The 19,811-nt window shown below is 54.1% G+C and overlaps 1 protein-coding gene across 2 annotated transcripts in view; it reads left to right on the top strand.

Moving 5' to 3' along the window:
- The window catches only part of CGN (cingulin), a 61,473-nt gene that overhangs the window by 28,230 nt on the left and 13,432 nt on the right, over positions 1-19,811 (top strand). For both annotated transcript variants that reach the window (XM_074938438.1, XM_074938437.1), the window contains exons 9-16: positions 453-601; positions 1,343-1,484; positions 2,062-2,274; positions 2,861-3,067; positions 3,959-4,216; positions 6,650-6,820; positions 8,465-8,626; positions 15,478-15,567. In XM_074938438.1, coding sequence (XP_074794539.1) covers positions 453-601; positions 1,343-1,484; positions 2,062-2,274; positions 2,861-3,067; positions 3,959-4,216; positions 6,650-6,820; positions 8,465-8,626; positions 15,478-15,567 — 1,392 coding nt within the window. The remainder of the gene's footprint in view (positions 1-452; positions 602-1,342; positions 1,485-2,061; positions 2,275-2,860; positions 3,068-3,958; positions 4,217-6,649; positions 6,821-8,464; positions 8,627-15,477; positions 15,568-19,811) is intronic.

Below are 19,811 nucleotides of genomic sequence, written 5' to 3'. Positions count from 1 at the left end.
GGTGCAACGGCTCAGCCGATGCCTTGGTCGGCGTGTGCAAAGCACTGTGAACCGCCAGAGAAAAGGGGCACGTTACTTCGTGCTCCTCCTCCCCCAGCACAGAACTTCTGAATCCGCTGACCGAGCGCTACGTGTGGGTGCTCAAATCACTTGCGTAAGTGATGGCTCGAATATGTCTCTCCGTGGTGCTGAATTCTGGTGTGTTACACTAGTATCCAGTTGGAGGAGCTCCCTAGATTTTAGAGAAGCTACTGCAGATGACCCTGATGTAACAAAGGACAGGATCTAGGCTGGGTGTGCGTTGGAAGCCTCCACTAAGTACACGGAAAGCTGTAAGGAACCCTGTGTAAGTTTTGCAGAGGTTTCTACCAAGGCATAACTTTCCCAGCCTACTTGCAGTAAATGCACCCAACCCAACAGCAAATGCTTGACAGCTTCGTTCCTGTTCCTAGGACCAAGCCAGTCTAGAGATCGAGAGGCAGAAAATCAACTCGATAGTGAGGAAGCTCCAGAAGGAGCTGGAGGAGAGCAACGAGGAGACCGGCCACTGGAGGGAGATGTTCCAGAAGAACAAGGAGGAGCTGCGCAGCACCAAGCAGGAGTGAGCTCTCACTGATGCGCCGTGTGCATCCCAGGATCGCAGCTGTGACTGGGCATGGTTAGCTAGGGCCGATCTGCCCACAGGCTAGAGTGGCCCTAAAGAGTTCGGCTGCTCCATCTTATCCAGTCATAGAATCATAGAATATCAGGGTTGGAAGGGACCTCACGAGATCATCTAGTCCAACCCCCTGCTCAAAGAAGGACCAATCCCCCATTTTTGCCCCAGATCCCTAAATGGCCCCCTCAAGGATTGAACTCACAACCCTGGGTTTAGCAGTCAGTGCTCAAACCACTGAGCTATCCCTCCCCCTCAAACGCCTTTCCTGTAAATCCAGGAAAGATAACTGGGGGATGTCTCCCGACCTGGCTCTAGGGTGTCATTCCAGGGAGAATCAAGGCAGGATTCTTGGCCTGGGCTCACTGGCAGAAGCCGTGATGCGGTCGGTGGACAGGCTTACAGGGACTGGCATTGCTGATGCAGAGCCCAGCAAGGAGCTGCACGGTGCCTCTCTCTGATCCTGTCACAACGTTACCCAAGGGAGGATAGGGGGTCATGTAGCTCAGGCTTGGCTGGTGTGCACAGGACATGCGGCCAGCCACCTGAGTCTCAGTGCACCCCTCCCGGTGACCTTCGTAGGCTTTCTTCCCACTCAGCCCAGCTTCCCACAGGGTCAGACTCCCCATGGTTCTTCCATGGGGCAATGGGGAGCCCACCTGGCACTACTTCTCTTCCCACATGCAGGCTCATGCAGGTGAAACAGGAGCGGGAGGAGTTCGAGGAGGAGCTGCGGGAGCTGCGGGAGCGGTTCTCGGCCATGCGGGTGGAGGTGGACCAGGTCAGGAACAGCACCGTGGATGCTGGCCAAGTAGAAGCCCTGAAGAAGGTATGATGGGCAGAGCGTGGTCAGAAGGAAGGTGGCTCTTGGCTCAAAGAGCAGCTGTGTGAACTACCTGAAGGTTGGGGCCCGGTTCTCACGGATGCCAAGGCCTCTTCAGGCCACTCTGGTAGCAGAAAGGTGCCTTAAAATGAGCTCCCTGAGATCCCCATGGCACATGGGGCCACTGTACCACTGGTGTAGCTGTTGGCATAGAGGGCAGGGTAAGGAAGTGGTCAGAGCTTGCCCCACTACTCTCTGCTGCCCAGAGCCCAGGGGGTTATGGCTAGAGCAGGTTGGGAATCTTCTGACAGAGAGTTTTTCTCTCTCTCTCTCCTCCCCCCCCCCCCCCCCCCCCAAATGGGGACAGGAAAAACCACTTCCTGCCCAGGCTTAGCTACCACAATGCAGTGGTCTTAACGGGGACCACCGCTATGCTGAGGGTAGCAGGCTCTCTGGGAGCCCAGTTCCCTCTCTGTTAGACCTCCGGCTACCTAATGAGCACTGCCGGGACTCCCAGAGCTTGGCGCATGTATTCGATGCTCTTTAAAGCCTGTCAGCAACTGTCCTCCTCCTCCTCCTGCAGAAGCTGCGTCAAGCCCAAGAGGAGCTGAGGGAGCTGGCTTCAGAGAAGCAGGCCCAGGACGAGCTGGTCCACCAGAGGGAGCGGGAGCTGGCTGCCCTGAAGGGGGCACTCCAGGAAGAGGTGGCCAGCCGTGACATGGAGGTAGAACAGCTAAAGCAGCAGTTCCAGAAGAACTTGCAGCAGCTCAGGAAGGACTACGACGAAGCTGCCAAGGCAAGAGCCCCGGGTCTCCCAGCTCGGACCCCCTATAGCAGAGGACCCCTGGGAATGCCTATCCCTGCCTGATCTCAAGCCAGGCATGCTGAAGGCTGCAAGCCTGGGTAACTGGAACTGGTGGGCAGTGACTATTGCAGCTCAGGGATGTGGGGCACAGGACTGTACCCAGGACACAGATCTGGGGCACCTTCTGCACAGCTTGCTTTGCTGCACCCTGCCCAAGACCTGCCCTTTATCGCTGTGACAGCAGCAAACCTCTGAGCCCACAATGCCCCTTGGGCGTGTCTGGCTGCTTGCCGCCTCCATATCCTTGGAGTTCCGTCAGAGGCTCCATTTCCCACCCCGTTGACCCAGCAAGCGAGAGGTGCCACCTCTTGCAGAGGCGCCTGCTCACTGTGCGTGGGGCCACAGTGGAACGGGCACCCTCTGTCCAAAGATCTACACCTGAGAGCCCGTTTGCCCTCCGCTGGGCAGAGGCCTTTGGAGACCAGCTCCTGTGAGCGCCGGCTTCCAACGTGCCAGCGGATGGTGTCCGGGTCTGGCCCTGGACTCACCTGTGCATGTTTTCTTGCCCGGCGTGCAGGTGAAGGTGGCCGTGGAGAGCGAGAAGGAGGCCACAGAGCAGATGAGGAAGGCCATGGAGTCCGCTCTGCGGGAGACGCAGGAGGAGAATGACGACTTGAGGAGGAAGATCCTGGGCCTGGAGATGCAGGTCAAGGAGTACAGGCACTTCTCCGAGAACTGGGAGGGCTCGGAGGCCAGGCTCAGGGAGAAGATCGCCAAGCTGGAGGTACAGGAGGGCCGCAGCACTGCTGTACACACAGACCCACCTCCTTCCCCAGCTTCCTTCCCAGGGGAACCCCTTGCAGGCCCCATGGTGCTGGGTGCTGTACAGACCTGAAGAAAGTCAATGCTTCAGGGCATGTCTACACTATAAAGTTAAGTCGGCCTATAGAGTTACAGCCCCTGTAGTAATCACTGCCCTGTGATTCGTGTCCACGCTGCCCTTTTTCCGTCAGTGGTGTACATCCTCACCAGGAGCACTTCCACCAACTTTAGAGGGGCAGTGGCGGGGGGGCTGAGTCCCGTCAGCTGCTGTGCTCCTGATAGGGAGCAGAGAGCCCAGGGGGTCCGTGCCCAGTGTCCAGTCGGCTGCCCCATTCCTAGCAGGGAGCTGAGAAGCCCAGGGGGGAGCCTGAGCCAGGAGTGGAGACCATGCAGCAGCCCTGCTGGGGAGCTGGCTTGTCAATTTCACGGCTCCAGCAGAGCTGTGAAGTTGAGGAGAATGAGAGCCAATAGATGTAAGTAATACGTGTCTACAGGACACTGCATCGCCTTAACTACACTGACATAAGCCCTACGCCTCTCGTGGAGGTGGAGTTATTCTGTTGGTGTAACAGGGCACTTCCATCGGCGGGAGCGAGGCTGTAGTGTGTACTCTGACATTAGATTGATGTAAACTGCCTTCTGTCAACCTCCTGCTGCCGTGTAGACCAGGCCTCAGTGAGCTTATAGCCCACACAGAGGAGAAGGGCCTTGCCCGGGGTCACCCGCAGGTCACACATCTCCTGAGCATTATCCATTGGACCATGCTGCCCCGTCCAGACTGAGATATTCAAATACAAAGCTCCCAGGGATGTTAGGGGCTGGGCTGTTTCTCTGAGAGCTCCTCCCCTTCCAGGCTGATCGCAGACAGATGGAGGAATCCTTGGAGGAGGCTGCGGAGCAGGAGCAGGAGCTGCTGATGGCCAAGAGGTCTCTGGAGAGCCGCCTGGAAGAGGCCCAGAGGAGTCTCAGCCGGCTATCTCAGGAGCACCAAGTGCTGAACGCCTCGCACCAGGAGGAGATGAAGCAGAAGGAACAGCTGAGGAGGACCAAGAATGAGCTGGAGGAGCAGAAGAGGCTGCTGGATAAGACCACAGAGAAGCTGACCAGAGAGGTTTGTGAGACTCCTCAGCTGATGTCACCGGCTTAAAGCCTGGGGGAGGGGCCAGGTGTTGCCCATGCTCTCCCATGGCTGCTTGGATCAAGTTATTGCACTGCATGCTGGGACATGTAGTCTCTGTAGGATGCGGCCATCTTAGTCCTGAGAAGCTTGCACAAGGGCCCGGAGTTTAAACCTCCCCCCCACCCCCCAAATCTTACACTGGTGGCATTTGCTACCAACAAGGGGAGAGGCCTCTATTTGCAAAGGGCTGGGATTCTGATATGTCCAGCAGCTAGGGTGACCAGATAGCAACTGTAAAAAAATCCGGACGGGAGCTGGCGGAGGGGTAATAAGACACAATATATATATAAGACACAATCCTGAATATTGGGACTGTCCCTATAAAACTGGGACATCTGGTCACCCTGCCAGCAACCTGCTTGCAAACAGGACTTGGCTGCGTTGAAACATTAACACTAAGACACATCAGGTTCATAAACTGTTCCATTCCACCCAAGCATGGTATCCTTTTGGCTGGGCGGGAGCTTTCAGAGACATTGGGCTTAATACTCTGGACATCAACTGGTGTTGCCAACAGATTAGGTGGCTGTACCCGAGCTGGGCTGTACTAGCGCACAAGATAGGGAGGTGGTCTAGGGGAAGCCTCTCTTCTCCCTGTCAGGCGACCGGCCTGCCCACCCGCCAGCTAACACGTTTGGCACAGCCAGCAGCAAGCACCGCCTGTGACTGTATTTTGCTCGTGCTCGGAGATCTGTCTGGGAGCCCTTTAAGAGAGCGCACACGGGACAGTCTTTCTGCTTCCTCTCCCTCTGGCTAGAACAGGATTTAGTCTTTTAATCTCAGGCGCTAGCAGAAGCCCATGAAACCTTTTGCGGGAGAACAAGTTCCTGCCTCCAAGCTGGTATCCTTAGCCATAGGACGAGATGGTTCTCGGGTGTATCGTTCTAGCTTGTGAGCAGCTGGTATGTGACTAGGAGTTGCCATGCAGCTGTCCTACAAGCTCTGGCACTTCTGTTTGTTTATAAGAGGCTCTCTTAACCTCTTGTGAGCTAGTATTTCATCAGCTTGTACGAGGGTGGCCCCCACTGCGCTAGGCACCACAAACCCAGCGACTGCAGAGCGCTTTTAATAATCCCTGGCTCTCATCTAGTGCTCTTGATGAGTAAATTCTAAAGGAGGCCTGTACCATTGTTCCCATTTTGCAGATGGAGAAGCTGAGGCACAGAGCAGGGAAGTAACTGGGCCAAGGTCACCCAGCCGCAGAGCTAGGAATAGAATCCCGGTCTCCTGAGTCCCAGTCCAGTGCGCTGTCCACTAGGCAACGCTGCCTCCCCATTTTTAGGAGTTTCCAGTCTAGGTTACAGATAAAGCAGTGAGGAGCAACAACTGGCCATTGCGGGAAGTGAGCAGTAAAGTGGGTGACGCCTCTCCAGCGCTGCAGGGTAGGCCTGACATAAGGGAACGGCCAGATCATTACACAGTGTCGCGTGGCTGCCAACTCCGTTTGTCGCCCAGGCTTACAGAGCTGTTGCTTGGCGTTCGGCTGGGATTCTGCAGGGGCGGCGGGCTGGCCTGCTAGCTGGAGTGCATGTGGCTCGTGCTGTCATGGCTTGGCTCGCCAAGGGGTGGCATTGGGAGCTTGCCCAGTAGAGTAACTGGAGCTGCCTTGCGAAACCAGCTGAAATATGGAGCCATCCGGAAAGTGCTGAGCCACCCAGCTGGGGAGGATATTAGCACAGACTAGCTTTTCTTGCCCTCTTAAAATGTCTCGTTAGTCTCCATAAAACCCACTACGTCTTCTCAGCTCACTAGAGACCCCAAGGGATGCAGCATCCTGGCAGGTCCCGGGTGCTAGAAGATTTGGGAGTTGTCAGGTGAACTCTGGTATCCAGGGTGACTCATTTTGCAGTCCTCTGGCCCCACCAGGCTCGCTTATGAAATTTATGGATGATGAGCTCTGGTGGCTGGATTACCCCAGCGATAGGTGCTGTATAAATCTAAGCTGTGCTGCTGGGTGACCTGCAAGGACTTCATATTGCTGGCCCCAGCCGGGTTAGCCAGCTGCGTTTAACAGGCATTTCTGTGCAAAATCTCTGCTTTGAGTTCAGCTTTGCCCGTCTCCTTCGGACATCAGTACCATTCCTAGCAGCCTCAGCTCTATTGTTCAAACCAAATGTCTGGGAGAAAAAGGGGAAAGTCCAGCCCACTAACCAGTATTGCAGGGAACACCCTCTTACTTCCTTCCCTTCCTCCTCATGGTGGTTCTAAACCTACTAGGGCTCTCTTCCCTCCACTCCCGTGGATGTTAACTGGGACCCCCCAGGTGGCTCCAATGGCATCGTTGATCCCCATGTGGCCCGGGGGAGGTGGTTGGTTATGGGCACTAATTGTGGGTTCCTAAGTACTCCTTCCCCTGTTCTCTAGCTGGACCAGATGGCTCAGGAGTCCCACAGCTCACTGGCCATGCTGCAGTCGCAGCTGGAGGAGTACAAGGAGAAGTCACGGAAGGAGGTTGCAGATTCCCAGAAGCAGGCCAAGGACCGCAGTGCGGAGGTGGAGAAGATGCAGTTCACCATGGGCCGGCTGCAGGACGAGGTAGGCTGCCGGCTCTCAGGTGCTTCGTCTTGCTCACAACCTGCCAGGGGCTGTCTTTGGAGAGGGCGTCTACAATGTGTTTTTTCAGAAATCACTAGCACTGGGAAGATGCAAACGTCCCTCGTCCACTTTCAAATTACCCAGTGTAACCAAGTCACGCACCTTCCCTGCCTCAGGCAAACTGCCTGCTCAGCTCAGGCCTTGATCCGAAGGCGAGCGTAGCCCTGTTGGAACATTGGCTGCTGCTCCTGCATTCTCCCATGTAACTCTCGACAGTACAAGAGCTCCCTTGCCCCCAATTCCAGTGGAAGAGGCTGCACTACCTGAGACTGGCTGCTGTGTCCTTGAAGTCGGCTGTGCTCAAGGGCATCGCGGAGGCTGTATTGCCAGCAATCCCAGATCAGATCTGTTCAGTAGACAAGTAAAGGGGTGAGCGTCTGTAACAGCAAGCGCCAGCAGGGACCAGAGTCGGGCTGGGCGCCGTCTGGCTCCCACATGGCCAGCAATAAAGATCCTGCAGTCAGAACTTAGCAAATTCCGTTTGTGAGCCAGGAAAGAGTCTGCCTCCCTCTTGCATCACTTGGGGACAGACTCTGGTTCCCTCCCCTGGAGCTGGGCTGGCCCTCCAGGGCTAAGAGGAGTGACAGGTAGTGGAATCTCTCTCTAGTTCAGTCTGCTCTGTTCCAACTGGGAGCGCAGACTGGACAGATCGAAGCTGGAGTAATTCTCGCCTTCCGAGTGAAACTGCAGCGTCTCGGCCTTCCTGAGACCAGATACCTCTAAGGTGCTTCCTGTGAAACCCACGAGCCCAGTGCTGGGCCCCAGCGTGTGCGGGTGGAGTGGGGTTGTGCGCTCGCAGGGCTGGAGAGCTCTGCCCAGCTATTCCGAATCCAGCTGCTGAGAGCCCTCTATGCAAAGAGGGAAGCTCTGCTGCGGCTAAGCTCTGGGTCAGCTGCAGCATCACCAGCTCCAGGCCACACGTAGGGCACAGGCTGGAGTGCTGTGTGAGGTGCATTCCCCTCCTTGGCTTGTGTGGGGGTGGGTTTTTTGTTTCAAATCCAGAGTCATTCCAGTCCCTTTCCTGCAGGCTGGCTGCTGTCCAGAGGGCCACTTGCTACCTGAAGTATGTAGCTTGGTGGTGTCTGGCCCCTCCTACATCTGTTAATCACCCTGATGACAGAGCTGGGTGTTCTCTGCTATGCAAAGAGCAGATCACTGGTACTATGCATGGGTGCCCAGAAGTGTCCTTAGACCAGAGCCTGCTGGTTGCGGGGGAAGAATCTCCTCTCGCCGCACAGTGCAGAAATGGGGGCTGTTTCTCTTTTCTCTCCCTCTCCTCCAGCCGAAGCAGGCTGGCCATGGCTGTCTGCAGGGCTCGCTAGTGCTGCAAGCATCAACCACATGGTATCACTGGAGGCCACTAGGGGGTCGTTCCATGGTTGGCACCACACTGGTCCTATCTGGCCCAGCCTTTGCTTCTCCCCTCCCCCATGATCCTCTGCTTTGTCCAGCTGCTACACCTGTGAGCCAGCCTGTGTGGTCACTAGGGGAGATCTTCAGATGCCTGGCGTGTACAGCTTTCTGCAGGCTCTAGGGGAACGCCGGGGTAGCGCGGTAGCTCTCTGACGCCGTCTCTTCCTGCAGATCACGCGGCTGAAGCAAGCACTTCAGGACAGCCAGGCTGAGCGGGAAAGTGCCGTGCTGGATAAGGATGTGCTGGCCCAGCGCCTGCAGAACCTGGAGCAGGAGGTGGAGTCCAAGAAACGCTCCCAGGGCGATCGCTCTCGGCAGGTCAAAGCGCTGGAGGTTCGTTTGCTCTCCCTGACCCTAGTGCCGCTTTGAACTCCTGCAGCACAGGGAGCTCACTGGAATGCAGGAGTTCTTATTCACAGGGCTTTGGAGCGGAGCCCGGAGCTGGAGCGTGGAGCAGCTCCGGAGCAGTGGAGCTGCAAGTTTTTGCCTGGAGCTGGAGCAGAGCCGGAGTACAGCTCCAAAGCCCTGCTTATTCAAGTGCTGGCGGGTGAGGGTCCCCCTGGGAAGGCTGCAGTGGTTGGGAGGGGAAGAGTCTTTATGACCAAGTCCCCATCTCCACTGGCAACCTTACTACAATCCTATCTGTGCCATCTTCCTCCAGAACATCTCACCAGCACTAAATCCCCATGCACAGAACGTAGCATTGTTCTCTGTTCTGCCGCAGAATGGGCGCGACCGTGAAACGGCAACTAGCTCCTTTAGCATGGCACCGAACAGTGTGATGCACCCCAGCCCTGGCACCCTGCCTGGGACCCCCAGCAACAATCTGGTGACTAGACTGCCCTGGCACCCTGATACCAGTGCTGCCTCTCCTGCTTGCAGCCCCAGTAATGGCGTAGCTGGGGGACACAGGCCTATAGTCTAATCCATGAGTATGCAGTGGGTGGGGGCTGTATCTCCGGGTCTGCCTGCGTTCCCCGGAGTCCAGGCCTCTGGATTGGCCTGTTTTAGTGCCACAGCTATGCAGGGGCTGGTCAAATGCTTCTTCTCCCCCAGAGCATCTGTCAGTACACGGTCTGCTTCCTCCTCCAGTGTGTGCAAGCAGCAGGTTGGTTAATGCTGACTGCTGAGGTTCTGATTGCCACAGCCTTTTCTTAGGCCAAACTCCCACTGACTGCATGTTGGGGGGGGCCTTTCGTAACATAGAATCATAGAATATCAGGGTTGGAAGGGACCTCAGGAGATCATCTAGTCCAACCCCCTGCTCAAAGCAGGACCAATCCCCAACTAAATCATCCCAGCCAGGGCTTTGTCAAGCCTGACCTTAAAAACTTCTAAGGAAGGAGATTCCACCACCTCTCTAGGTAACGCATTCCAGTGCTTCACCACCTTCCTAGTGAAAAAGTTTTTCCTAAAATCCAACCTAAACCTCCCCCACTCCAACTTGAGACCATTACTCCTCTTTCTGTCATCTGCTACCACTGAGAACAGTCTAGATCCATTCTCTTTGGAATCCCCTTTCAGGTAGTTGAAAGCAGCTATCAAATCCCCCCTCATTCTTCTCTTCCGTAGACTAAACAATCCCAGTTCCCTCAGCCTCTCCTCATAACTCATGTGTTCCAGTCCCCTAATCATTTTTGTTGCCCTTCGCTGGACTCTCTCCAATTTCTCCACATCCTTCTTGTAGTGTGGGGCCCAAAACTGGACACAGTACTCCAGATGAGGCCTCACCAATGTCGAATAGAGGGGAACGATCACGTCCCTCGATCTGCTGGCAATGCCCCTACTTATACACTCCAAAATGCCATTGGCCTTCTTGGTAACAAGGGCACACTGTTGACTCATATCCAGCTTCTCGTCCACTGTCACCCCTAGGTCCTTCTCTGCAGAACTGCTGCCTAGCCATTCGGTCCCTAGTCTGTAGCGGTGCATTGGATTCTTCTGTCCTAAGTGCAGGACTCTGCACTTGTCCTTGTTGAACCTCATCAGATTTCTTTTGGCCCAATCCTCTAATTTGTCTAGGTCCCTCTGTATCCTATCCCTACCCTCCAGCGTATCTACCTCTCCTCCCGGTTCAGTGTCATCTGCAAACTTGCTGAGGGTGCAGTCCACGCCATCCTCCAGATCGTTAATGAAGATATTGAACAAAACCGGCCCCAGGACCGACCCTTGGGGCACTCCACTTGATACCGGCTGCCAACTAGACATGGAGCCATTGATCACTACCCATTGAGCCCAACAATCTAGCCAGCTTTCTATCCACCTTATAGTCCATTCATCCAGCCCATACTTCTTTAACTTGTTTGGTGACGTAACCCTGCCCCCCTCCCCATAGTGGTCATGAAGCCATCAGAGTTAGAGCCCAAATGTTCACCTGTTTTTAAGAAGGACTCTTTCAGCTCCACATCCTAGGCTGTGGGGCTCTGAATAGGTACTCAAGAACAATAATCAAACTTTCTTGCAACAGCACCGGGCTTCGTGCTGTTAAAGGCAATTGCTAACAAACGATATCTGCTGTAACTGAGATTTTAAAACCAGATGCTTGTAGCCGTTAGACTAAAAGCCACCAAGTAAGTTTTTAAGAGTAGCCAGCTGGTGCATCTGTATAATGGTGAGACAAATCAGCAGGGAGCTGGACTCTGGGAGCGGCGTGGCTAGAAATGACAAGGAGGACTCTGTTTTGAGGGAGAGCTGAGAGTTTACCCCAGTGTTTTGCCCACATCTAACAGCAAGTAAGGAAGCATGCACTCAATCCAGGAGAGCATCTGCTGCTGTCTGTGGCACAAAACCTGCTAGCTACAAAGCCTGCCTTTAACAGCAGAGGGCAGAGTTGTCTTCAGAGTCTCTCATTCACTTGGAAGCTGGACCTTTTGTTTAACACTTTCTTTAATTGCCAAAAGAAAAGGAGTACTTGTGGCACCTTAGAGACTAACCAATTTATTTGAGCATGAGCTTTCATGAGCTACAGCTCACTTCATGCTCAAATAAATTGGTTAGTCTCTAAGGTGCCACAAGTACTCCTTTTCTTTTTGCGAATACAGACTAACTCGGCTGTTACTCTGAAACTTTTAATTGCCAAGTAACTGATTTCGTTTCAGCTCTTTCAAGCCTTGCAGCATAATTGTTCATGGCAGAGACTTGTTCTGTTTCTGGGGTTCTTTATTTATGGATTTATAAAGCAGCTATTTTGATCTGAATGCCAACAGCAGGCTTGAGATTCTTTGTGCAGGTCTGTAGTGATCCGCAACGAACCTTATGGTAAAACTTTTAAATCCTTTCGGATCAAATCCAAGTCCTCGTTCACCAGTATGTTTAGATGAAGCTCCCAGGCAGATTCAACCCAAACCAATCTCTTAGACAAATCAAATGGCTTGGCGGTGTGGAACAGAGCAGAGACAGCAGAACCCAAGCAGCCTTGAACATGGTGTCTGGAGATCATGACTTTCCAAGCCACGTTTGAGTTCAGGAAAGGCTTCAGATGCACTTGAACCTTCTGCATTGTCCATGCAACCTGTATAGTTTCAAGCCAGCGTATCGGCAGTGAAACTTAACGAGGGATCAGACTCTTATTTCCAAGCATGGTTCAAATCCCATGGCAGACAGGTCCTAAAGTTGCTTAACTGGCTCTCTGCTGCAATCTTCGGTGCACTGGAGATTTCAATGCAGAAGGGATTTCATGAGGGGTCTCTCTCTCTCCCTCCCTCCCGCCCTCCAGGTTGGCTGACAAATGCCCCCCTTCAGAGAGAGTCAATTGCAAGTGCTGGGGGCCAAGGTATCTCCTGTCTGGCCTCAGAGAATAAATGGCTTTCCAAATCTGAAGCCCTTCTGCCCCTTCCTCTTCCCCAGCCTGGCCCGTAGGAGTCCTTAGAAAGTTGTGGCTCTGTGAAGCAGGAATTAATGGGTTGGGGTCAGTGCCTCGTCAAAATTAAAATAGCCACTGATCTTTGGTTGCCTGGCTTGAGGCACCCTTGCTCAGCACCTCTGAAAAAAGTGAGGTCCACCTGCCACTGACTCCAGTTCTGGGCGCTCAGTGTTTTGGCAATTCATAGAATCATAGAATATCAGGGTTGGAAGGGACCTCAGGAGGTCATCTAGTCCAACCCCCTGCTCAAAGCAGGACCAATCCCCAATTAAATCATCCCAGCCAGGGCTTTGTCAAGCCTGACCTTAAAAACTTCTAAGGAAGGAGATTCTACCACCTCCCTAGGTAATGCATTCCAGTGTTTCACCACCCTCCTAGTGAAAAAGTTTTTCCTAATATCCAACCTAAACCTCCCCCACTGCAACTTGAGACCATTACTCCTTGTCCTGTCCTCTTCTACCACTGAGAATAGTCTAGAACCATCCTCTCTGGAACCACCTCTCAGGTAGTTGAAAGCAGCTATCAAATCCCCCCTCATTCTTCTCTTCCGCAGACTAAACAATCCCAGTTCCCTCAGCCTCTCCTCATAACTCATGTGTTCCAGACTCCTAATCATTTTTGTTGCCCTTCGCTGGACTCTCTCCAGTTTCTCCACATCCTTCTTGTAGTGTGGGGCCCAAAACTGGACACAGTACTCCAGATGAGGCCTCACCAATGTCGAATAGAGGGGAACGATCACGTCCCTCGATCTGCTCGCTATGCCCCTACTTATACATCCCAAAATGCCATTGGCCTTCTTGGCAACAAGGGCACACTGCTGACTCATATCCAGCTTCTCATCCACTGTCACCCCTAGGTCCTTTTCCGCAGAACTGCTGCCTAGCCATTCGGTCCCTAGTCTGTAGCGGTGCATTGGGTTCTTCCGTCCTAAGTGCAGGACCCTGCACTTATCCTTATTGAACCTCATCAGATTTCTTTTGGCCCAATCCTCCAATTTGTCTAGGTCCCTCTGTATCCTATCCCTGCCCTCCAGCGTATCTACCACTCCTCCTAGTTTAGTATCATCTGCAAATTTGCTGAGAGTGCAATCCACACCATCCTCCAGATCATTAATGAAGATATTGAACAAAACCGGCCCCAGGACCGACCCCTGGGGCACTCCACTTGATACCGGCTGCCAACTAGACATGGAGCCATTGATCACTACCCATTGAGCCCGACAATCTAGCCAACTTTCTACCCACCTTATAGTGCATTCATCCAGCCCATACTTCTTTAACTTGCTGACAAGAATACTGTGGGAGACCATGTCAAAAGCTTTGCTAAAGTCAAGAAACAATACATCCACTGCTTTCCCTTCATCCACAGAACCAGTAATCTCATCATAGAAGGCGATTAGATTAGTCAGGCATGACCTTCCCTTGGTGGATCCGTGCTGACTGTTCCTGATCACTTTCCTCTCATGTAAGTGCTTCAGGATTGATTCTTTGAGGACCTGCTCCATGATTTTTCCGGGGACTGAGGTGAGGCTGACTGGCCTGTAGTTCTCAGGATCCTCCTTCTTCCCTTTTTTAAAGATGGGCACTACATTAGCCTTTTTCCAGTCATCTGGGACTTCCCCTGTTCGCCACGAGTTTTCAAAGATACATCCACCAATTCCTTTAGCACTCTCGGATGCAACTCGTCCGGCCCCATGGACTTGTGCACGTCCAGCTTTTCTAAATAGTCCCTAACCACCTCTTTCTCCACAGAGGGCTGGTCACCTCCTCCCCATGCTGTGATGCCCAGCACAGCAGTCTGGGAGCTGACCTTGTTAGTGAAGACAGAGGCAAAAAAAGCCAACAGTGCCTCCTGTTGGGCACCTGAAATCAGTAGCCCTTCCTGGAAAGGGTGCTCGGAATCTCCTTCCTGCAGGTTGTTCTGTAGGGGCCGCCCCTGGGTCTCTCAGAGCCCCATGGCAGGCAGTGAGGCTCTGCACAGGCCCGGGGACCAACTTTATGTGGCTCACGTTTCAGGAATAGGGTCTTGGGGGTCCTACCGAGCTCTCCCACTGAATCCCCATCACGTTCCTATCCTTACTCCAGCACTCGCGGGGTTAACCGCCTAGCTTCACCATTTCCGAGCACACTGGTGTCTTAGGGCGCCCATAACTCCTGCGAGTGCCCCATGCTCTGTGTGAATGGCCCTCTGTCTGGTCCAAGGTTGGGGTGGGGAGTGGTAGTGTCCCATAAACACCCCCTCCCCCCAGTGATAAGCTGCCAAAATCTTAACAACCGGTTCCCTCCTCACCCCATGATGGGGTCGTGCCCCCCCCGACCCCTGCACCCCCTTCCCGTCCCCTGACTGCCCCCGGATCCGGGCAGGAGGGTCTCGTGGGCCACCGTAGTGGGTGCCCCCTCTGCCCCACCCCTAAGAGCCAGAGGGACCTGCTGGGGGGCGAGGTGGGGAGTCCCGGTGGTGCTTACCTGGGGCGGCTCCCAGGAAGCATGCAGCAGGTCCCTCTGGCTCCTAGGGGCGGGGTAGCGTAGCGGGGGGGGGGGAGCAGGGGAGAAGCCACTCCCCCCACTGATCACATCAAAAGTGGTGCCTAAGGCACCAACTCCGTGGGTGCTCTGGGGCTGGAGCACCCATGGGGAAAATTTGTTGGGTGCAGAGCACCCACTGGCAGCTCCGCGCCCGGCCCCACCTCACCTCCGCTTCGTCTCCTCCCCTGAACGCACTGCCCTGCTCTGCTTCGCCACCCCCTCCACCCCTGGCTTCCCGTGAATCAGCTGGTCACGCGGGAAGCCAGGGAGGGCTGAGAAGCAGGCGGTAGCTTCCCGCTCAGGCCCAGGGAGGAAGAGGTGAGCTGGGGTGGGGAGCGGTTCCCCTGCACGCCCCTGGGTTACCTGCTGCGGCGCGGGCGGCCCTCCTCACGCCCCCCCCCCCGCCCCAGCTCGCCTCCGCTCTGCCTCTGTCTCCCTGGGCCTAGCGCAAAACCACTACTTGCTTCTCAGTCCTCCCAGGCTTCCCGCGCGAACAGCTGATTTGTGGGAAGCGGGGCGGGGGTGTAATTCAGAGGCGGAGCGGAGGGGAGCTGGGAGGGGAGCTGCACCCACCAAATTTTCCCCGTGGGTGCTCCAGCCCCGGAGCGCCCAGGGAGTTGGCGCCTAAGGCACCACTTTTGGCCAGTTGTTAAATTTAGAAGCCCTTTTAGAACCGGTTCTAAAAGGGCTTCTAAATTTAACAACCAGTTCCAGCGAACCAGCTCCAGCTCACCACTGCCCCCCGCCCCCGTCCTTCCCAGAATCTGAAGCTAGAATAACCTGGGCTCTGCTCACAGGAGAAATCCAAGCACCTCGAGGTGGAACTGGACGAGGAGAGGAACACGGTGGAGCTGTTGACTGACCGGATTAACCGCAGCAGAGACCAGGTAGGGGAATGTGCTGCAAAGGGAAGGGTTTGAAAACCACACCATAGCCCAGCTTCATCCAATAGGTTAATGGAGACCTGGCGTGGTGTGGGGAGGAAGGGGAGGGTGGGCACAGTGTCCCTGCAATGGGGGAGAGACTGAGGCCCCTGGTATGGGGGGAAGAGGGGGCCAAAAAGGAAGTTTGGGGGAGAGGGAGGGATGCAAGGAGCCCCTGGGGTGTGCAATAAGGTTGGCTGACAGACTAGCAGGGCCCACACTTCTTGGCTTCTAAGTGCCCTGTGTTGTAAGCTCTCTGAAGCAGGGGCCATCGCTTCATTCTGTGTCCGGTACAGCTCCTAGCACAATGGAGTGCTGAGCCATGCCTGGGGCTTCTCGCTGCTGCTGCAATATGAACAATGACCAAATAACCCCTCCCTTTGCAGATGGGGAAACTGAGGCTCAGAGGTGGGGACTTGCCCAGGAGCCCTGGTGCTCCAGCAACTAGACAGTGCCCTATGACGCTGATCCTCATTTATAATTGTTCAGCGTTCCTTTCCAAGCTAGCCTCTAACACAGCACGGAGCCCGCCGGGCGCAGAATGCAGCCCTTAGCCTTGCTGATGTTACCGTAACTGCTTCCTGGAAGCGCTCTGCTGTGGACAGACTTGCCAGTGGAACCGGGGCTTAGCTGTCTGGCTCTTGGTTCTCTCCTCCAATCTGTTCCCCAGCATCATGTCAGCGTGTGACTGAGGTAGATGCTCTGTAGCGTCAGTTGCTTCCACGAAGGACACTAAAGCAGAACTTCCCTCACTGCAACGGACACATACAAGTGCACTATCCATGCCCAATAGGTGCCGTTATTTTAGTCCCGTTCAGACACCGTGATGTAGTGGCTAGGACACCCAGGCATCAGGAGTCCTGGATCCCTTTTCCTAGCTCTGTGACTGAATCCATTGTGCAATCGTGAACGAATCCCTTCCCCTGCCTTTTTCCTCAGCTTCTCCATCTTCAGAACTGGTGGGGTGGTGGTGGGAGAATCTGGGTAGATTCATGTCTAAACTAAGTTTCATCCTCTCAGCAACCTCTGACTAGGAGCTACTGCCTCTTGATTGTTCCTAGAAATATTTGCTCAGTGCGAGCTTTTTTTTTACTTTTCTGCTTTCCCTGCCTCCTCCCATCCTTGCCAAATAGGCAAATACAGCAACGACTTAGGGCAAATATTCCCCATTCTTGCGGGGCTTCCCTGCTTCACAAACATGCTACTAGTTCTGACTGTTGGCTGTTAATGGAGCTCCTCTGAGCTCCTGCAGACATGGTCTCTCTAGCTTTCCATCTGGCAATCTTAGCATCTCCTAAGAGTGCTCTGAAAACACGTTCGTAGCTTGAATCCCTGTAGTAACAAAACCCTCTAACGTGTGCACAAAACATAAGCGATGATGGAGCCTCTTAAAAATAAAGAGCTCATGAGAAGCTCCAGCTGCCACCAGATGCTGCTCTTCTGCATTTTGCAAACTGCTCTGCCACTGGCATAAGTCCCCTTCCCATTATCCTGCTTGAATTATGGGTTCCTGCTGTAACTTGTTTCTGTGGTGGCCTTCGAACGCTCCCATCTCTACCTGTGTTGCTGGTTTCTGAATCCAAATTGCAGAACCCTATGGATGCTGCAAGTGCGTTTTGAATTGCAAGGTGATTATTTTAATGGCACAGAGAGAACAGGTTACATACAGGTGGAATGGCTTTCTTGGCGCTTAAATTTTCTGAACAGAATTCTCCTTTTGATCTATGGCTTATTAACTCTTATTAGAGCCAGACCTGGAAGTGCTGTGCAGGGAACGTATTTTTGAATTGCAGTCTCTATTTTGTCTGCTCCCTAATTTCTGACGCATACAATCTGAAAGCCAGCTGTCAGCCCCAAGCCAGCTATTCTGTCATGCTAAGCCATCAGTGGTCTATGGAGAAGTTGCAAAAAGTTTGGGGACTGCCTGCCTGTTAGACTCAGTGCTTCTTAGAGCCAGGTACAACCCTGGTGTACTCTCCAAGTAGCCACAGTTATTCAGACTCTACATACCTGTTACTAAATGGTCCTAAATTCTCCATCGCATGCAGCTTAAGTTAAGACTGGACATCCCTTTCTCAAAGGTCTGCTCTAGCTTGGTACATTGGGTGAAGTTCTCTGGCCGGCGTTCATGTGCGACATCAGACTAGATCAGGGGTTCTCAAACTGGGGGTTGGGACCTCTCAGGGGGTCACGAGGTTATTACATGGGGGGTTGCGAGCTGTCAGCCTCCACCCCAAACCCTGCTTTGCCTCCTGCATTTATAATGGTGTCAAATATATTTAAAAGTGTTTTTAATTTGTAAGGGGGGTTGCTCTCAGAGGCTGGCTATGTGAAAGGGGTCACCAGTTCAAAATCTTGAGAACCACTGGACGAGATCATAATGGTCCCTACTGGCCTTAACATTTACTAATCTGGGTGCCGTCAAAGTCTGAGCTCTGCATTTTCAGACTGGGAAAGTGAGGCACAGAAATGGGTTGCAATACCTGGATTGTAAGATCTTCGGGGCAGGGACTCTTTTCTTCTGTGTTTTGTGCAGCACCTAGAGCCATGCCCTCACATGGCAAACATCCATCAGTAGGTGCAGGGGAGATGCACTGCTAATGCCCTGCAGATCACTGATGTCTTAAGAAAATTTATCCATGCGCAACAGCAGTAAGAGCCTAACTTCTCCTGCCAGGTCTTTCGGGTGTGTCTACATTAGAGTTGCCAACTCTCCAGGATTGGCCGGGAGTCTCCCAGAATATGCCTCAATCTCCTGGTGACTATTAAAGGCAATCTGGGAGATTTTAATAGGCCAGAGTCCGGTCGGCAGCACAGCAGGACTAAGGCAGGATCCCTACCTGCCCTGGTGCTGCGCGGCTCCCAGAAACAGCCAATGGGTGGCTCCGCGTGCTGCCCCTGCCCTGAGCGCCACCCATTGGTGCTGCGGAGCGGTGCCTGCAGGCAGGGGCAGTCTGCAGAGCTGTCTGGCCACCCCTGAGCCTAGAAGCCAAATGTGCCAATCGCTTCCAAGAGCCGCCCAAGGTAAACGCCGCCCAGCTGGAGCCTGCACCCTGAACCCTCTCTTGCACCTCAACTCCCGCCCGGAGCCCCCTCCCACACTCCAAACCCCTTGGTCCCAGCCCGGTGAAAGTGAGTGAGGGCGGGGGAGAGCGAGCGACTGAGGGAGGGGGGATGGAGCGAGTGGGGGTGTGGGGCCTCAGAGAAGGAGTGGTGCAGGGCGTGGCCTTGAGGAAAGGGCGGGGCAAGGGTGTTTTGGGTTTGTGTGGTTAGCTAGTTGGCAACCTTAGTCTACACTGCAGCTGGGACAGACTCATGCTAACGGGACATGGCCACTGCACTCAGAATAGCAGTGTGGACGTTGTGGCAGAGGTTCGGGCCAGTCCTCCAAGCTCAGACCCAGGGGCTAGAGAGTCCACAGTGTTCACACAGCTGTTCGTAGAGCGCCAACGGGAGTCCGAACCTCCCAGCTGCAGTGTAGAACATCCCTGCATGGTCTCCGCTCACGTCAGTGAAAACGCCCGTCGGTTCGGCTATCCACACTGATCCGCCTTCGCCCTGCCTGGCAAAGGGAAGGGCGTTGTTGGCAGGGGGCTGGCAGCAAGTCTCGCGCCTGACCTTGGCGAACGTTAAGAAAATAGAAAAGATCTGGCTGCTGAGTAAACAATGATCTAATCTCGCTAGGGATGAAACGTGCTGCAGCCTCTGCACAGTGTCTCGTACGCAATTAACCAGCATCAGGGACTCTGCCAAGCCATGATCTCAAGCTGGGCTGCACCCTGCTATACATGCATCTCTTCCAGGTCCCTGGGTATTCATGGTTTCTCTAACTCACTGAACCCAGCTGCCGCAGCAGCATGCACAGCTGTGTGCTCACACCAGCCACGGGGAATGGACGGCAGCTGAGAACGGTTTCCCCTTTTAATGATGCTTTGTTCCGTCCCTGCCGCCGGTTGCCAGTGCGGGCCTGCAACCCACCAAAGATTTATCCCCCTGATGACCGCAAGTTACAGTTGAAGACCTAGCACGGAGCAGTGGCTTAAGCAGGGTGGGCCTATGGGTGAGGGTTTGACGTCTTCCATGTCATGGCCTAGTGGCTGATCTAGATGGCCCAACCTTCTAGTATCGGTTTGTAAAACAGGGATACGCCTTCTGTCCTGCCTACTCAGACTGAACTCTGCGGGGGGGACTTCGTACAGCGCCTGGCA

This window comes from Natator depressus, chromosome 24 (genome assembly GCF_965152275.1).
Source record: "Natator depressus isolate rNatDep1 chromosome 24, rNatDep2.hap1, whole genome shotgun sequence".
NCBI lineage: Eukaryota > Metazoa > Chordata > Testudines > Cheloniidae > Natator > Natator depressus.
Note: the sequence above shows the minus strand (reverse complement) of the source record. Positions and strands in the feature narration are given on the sequence as shown.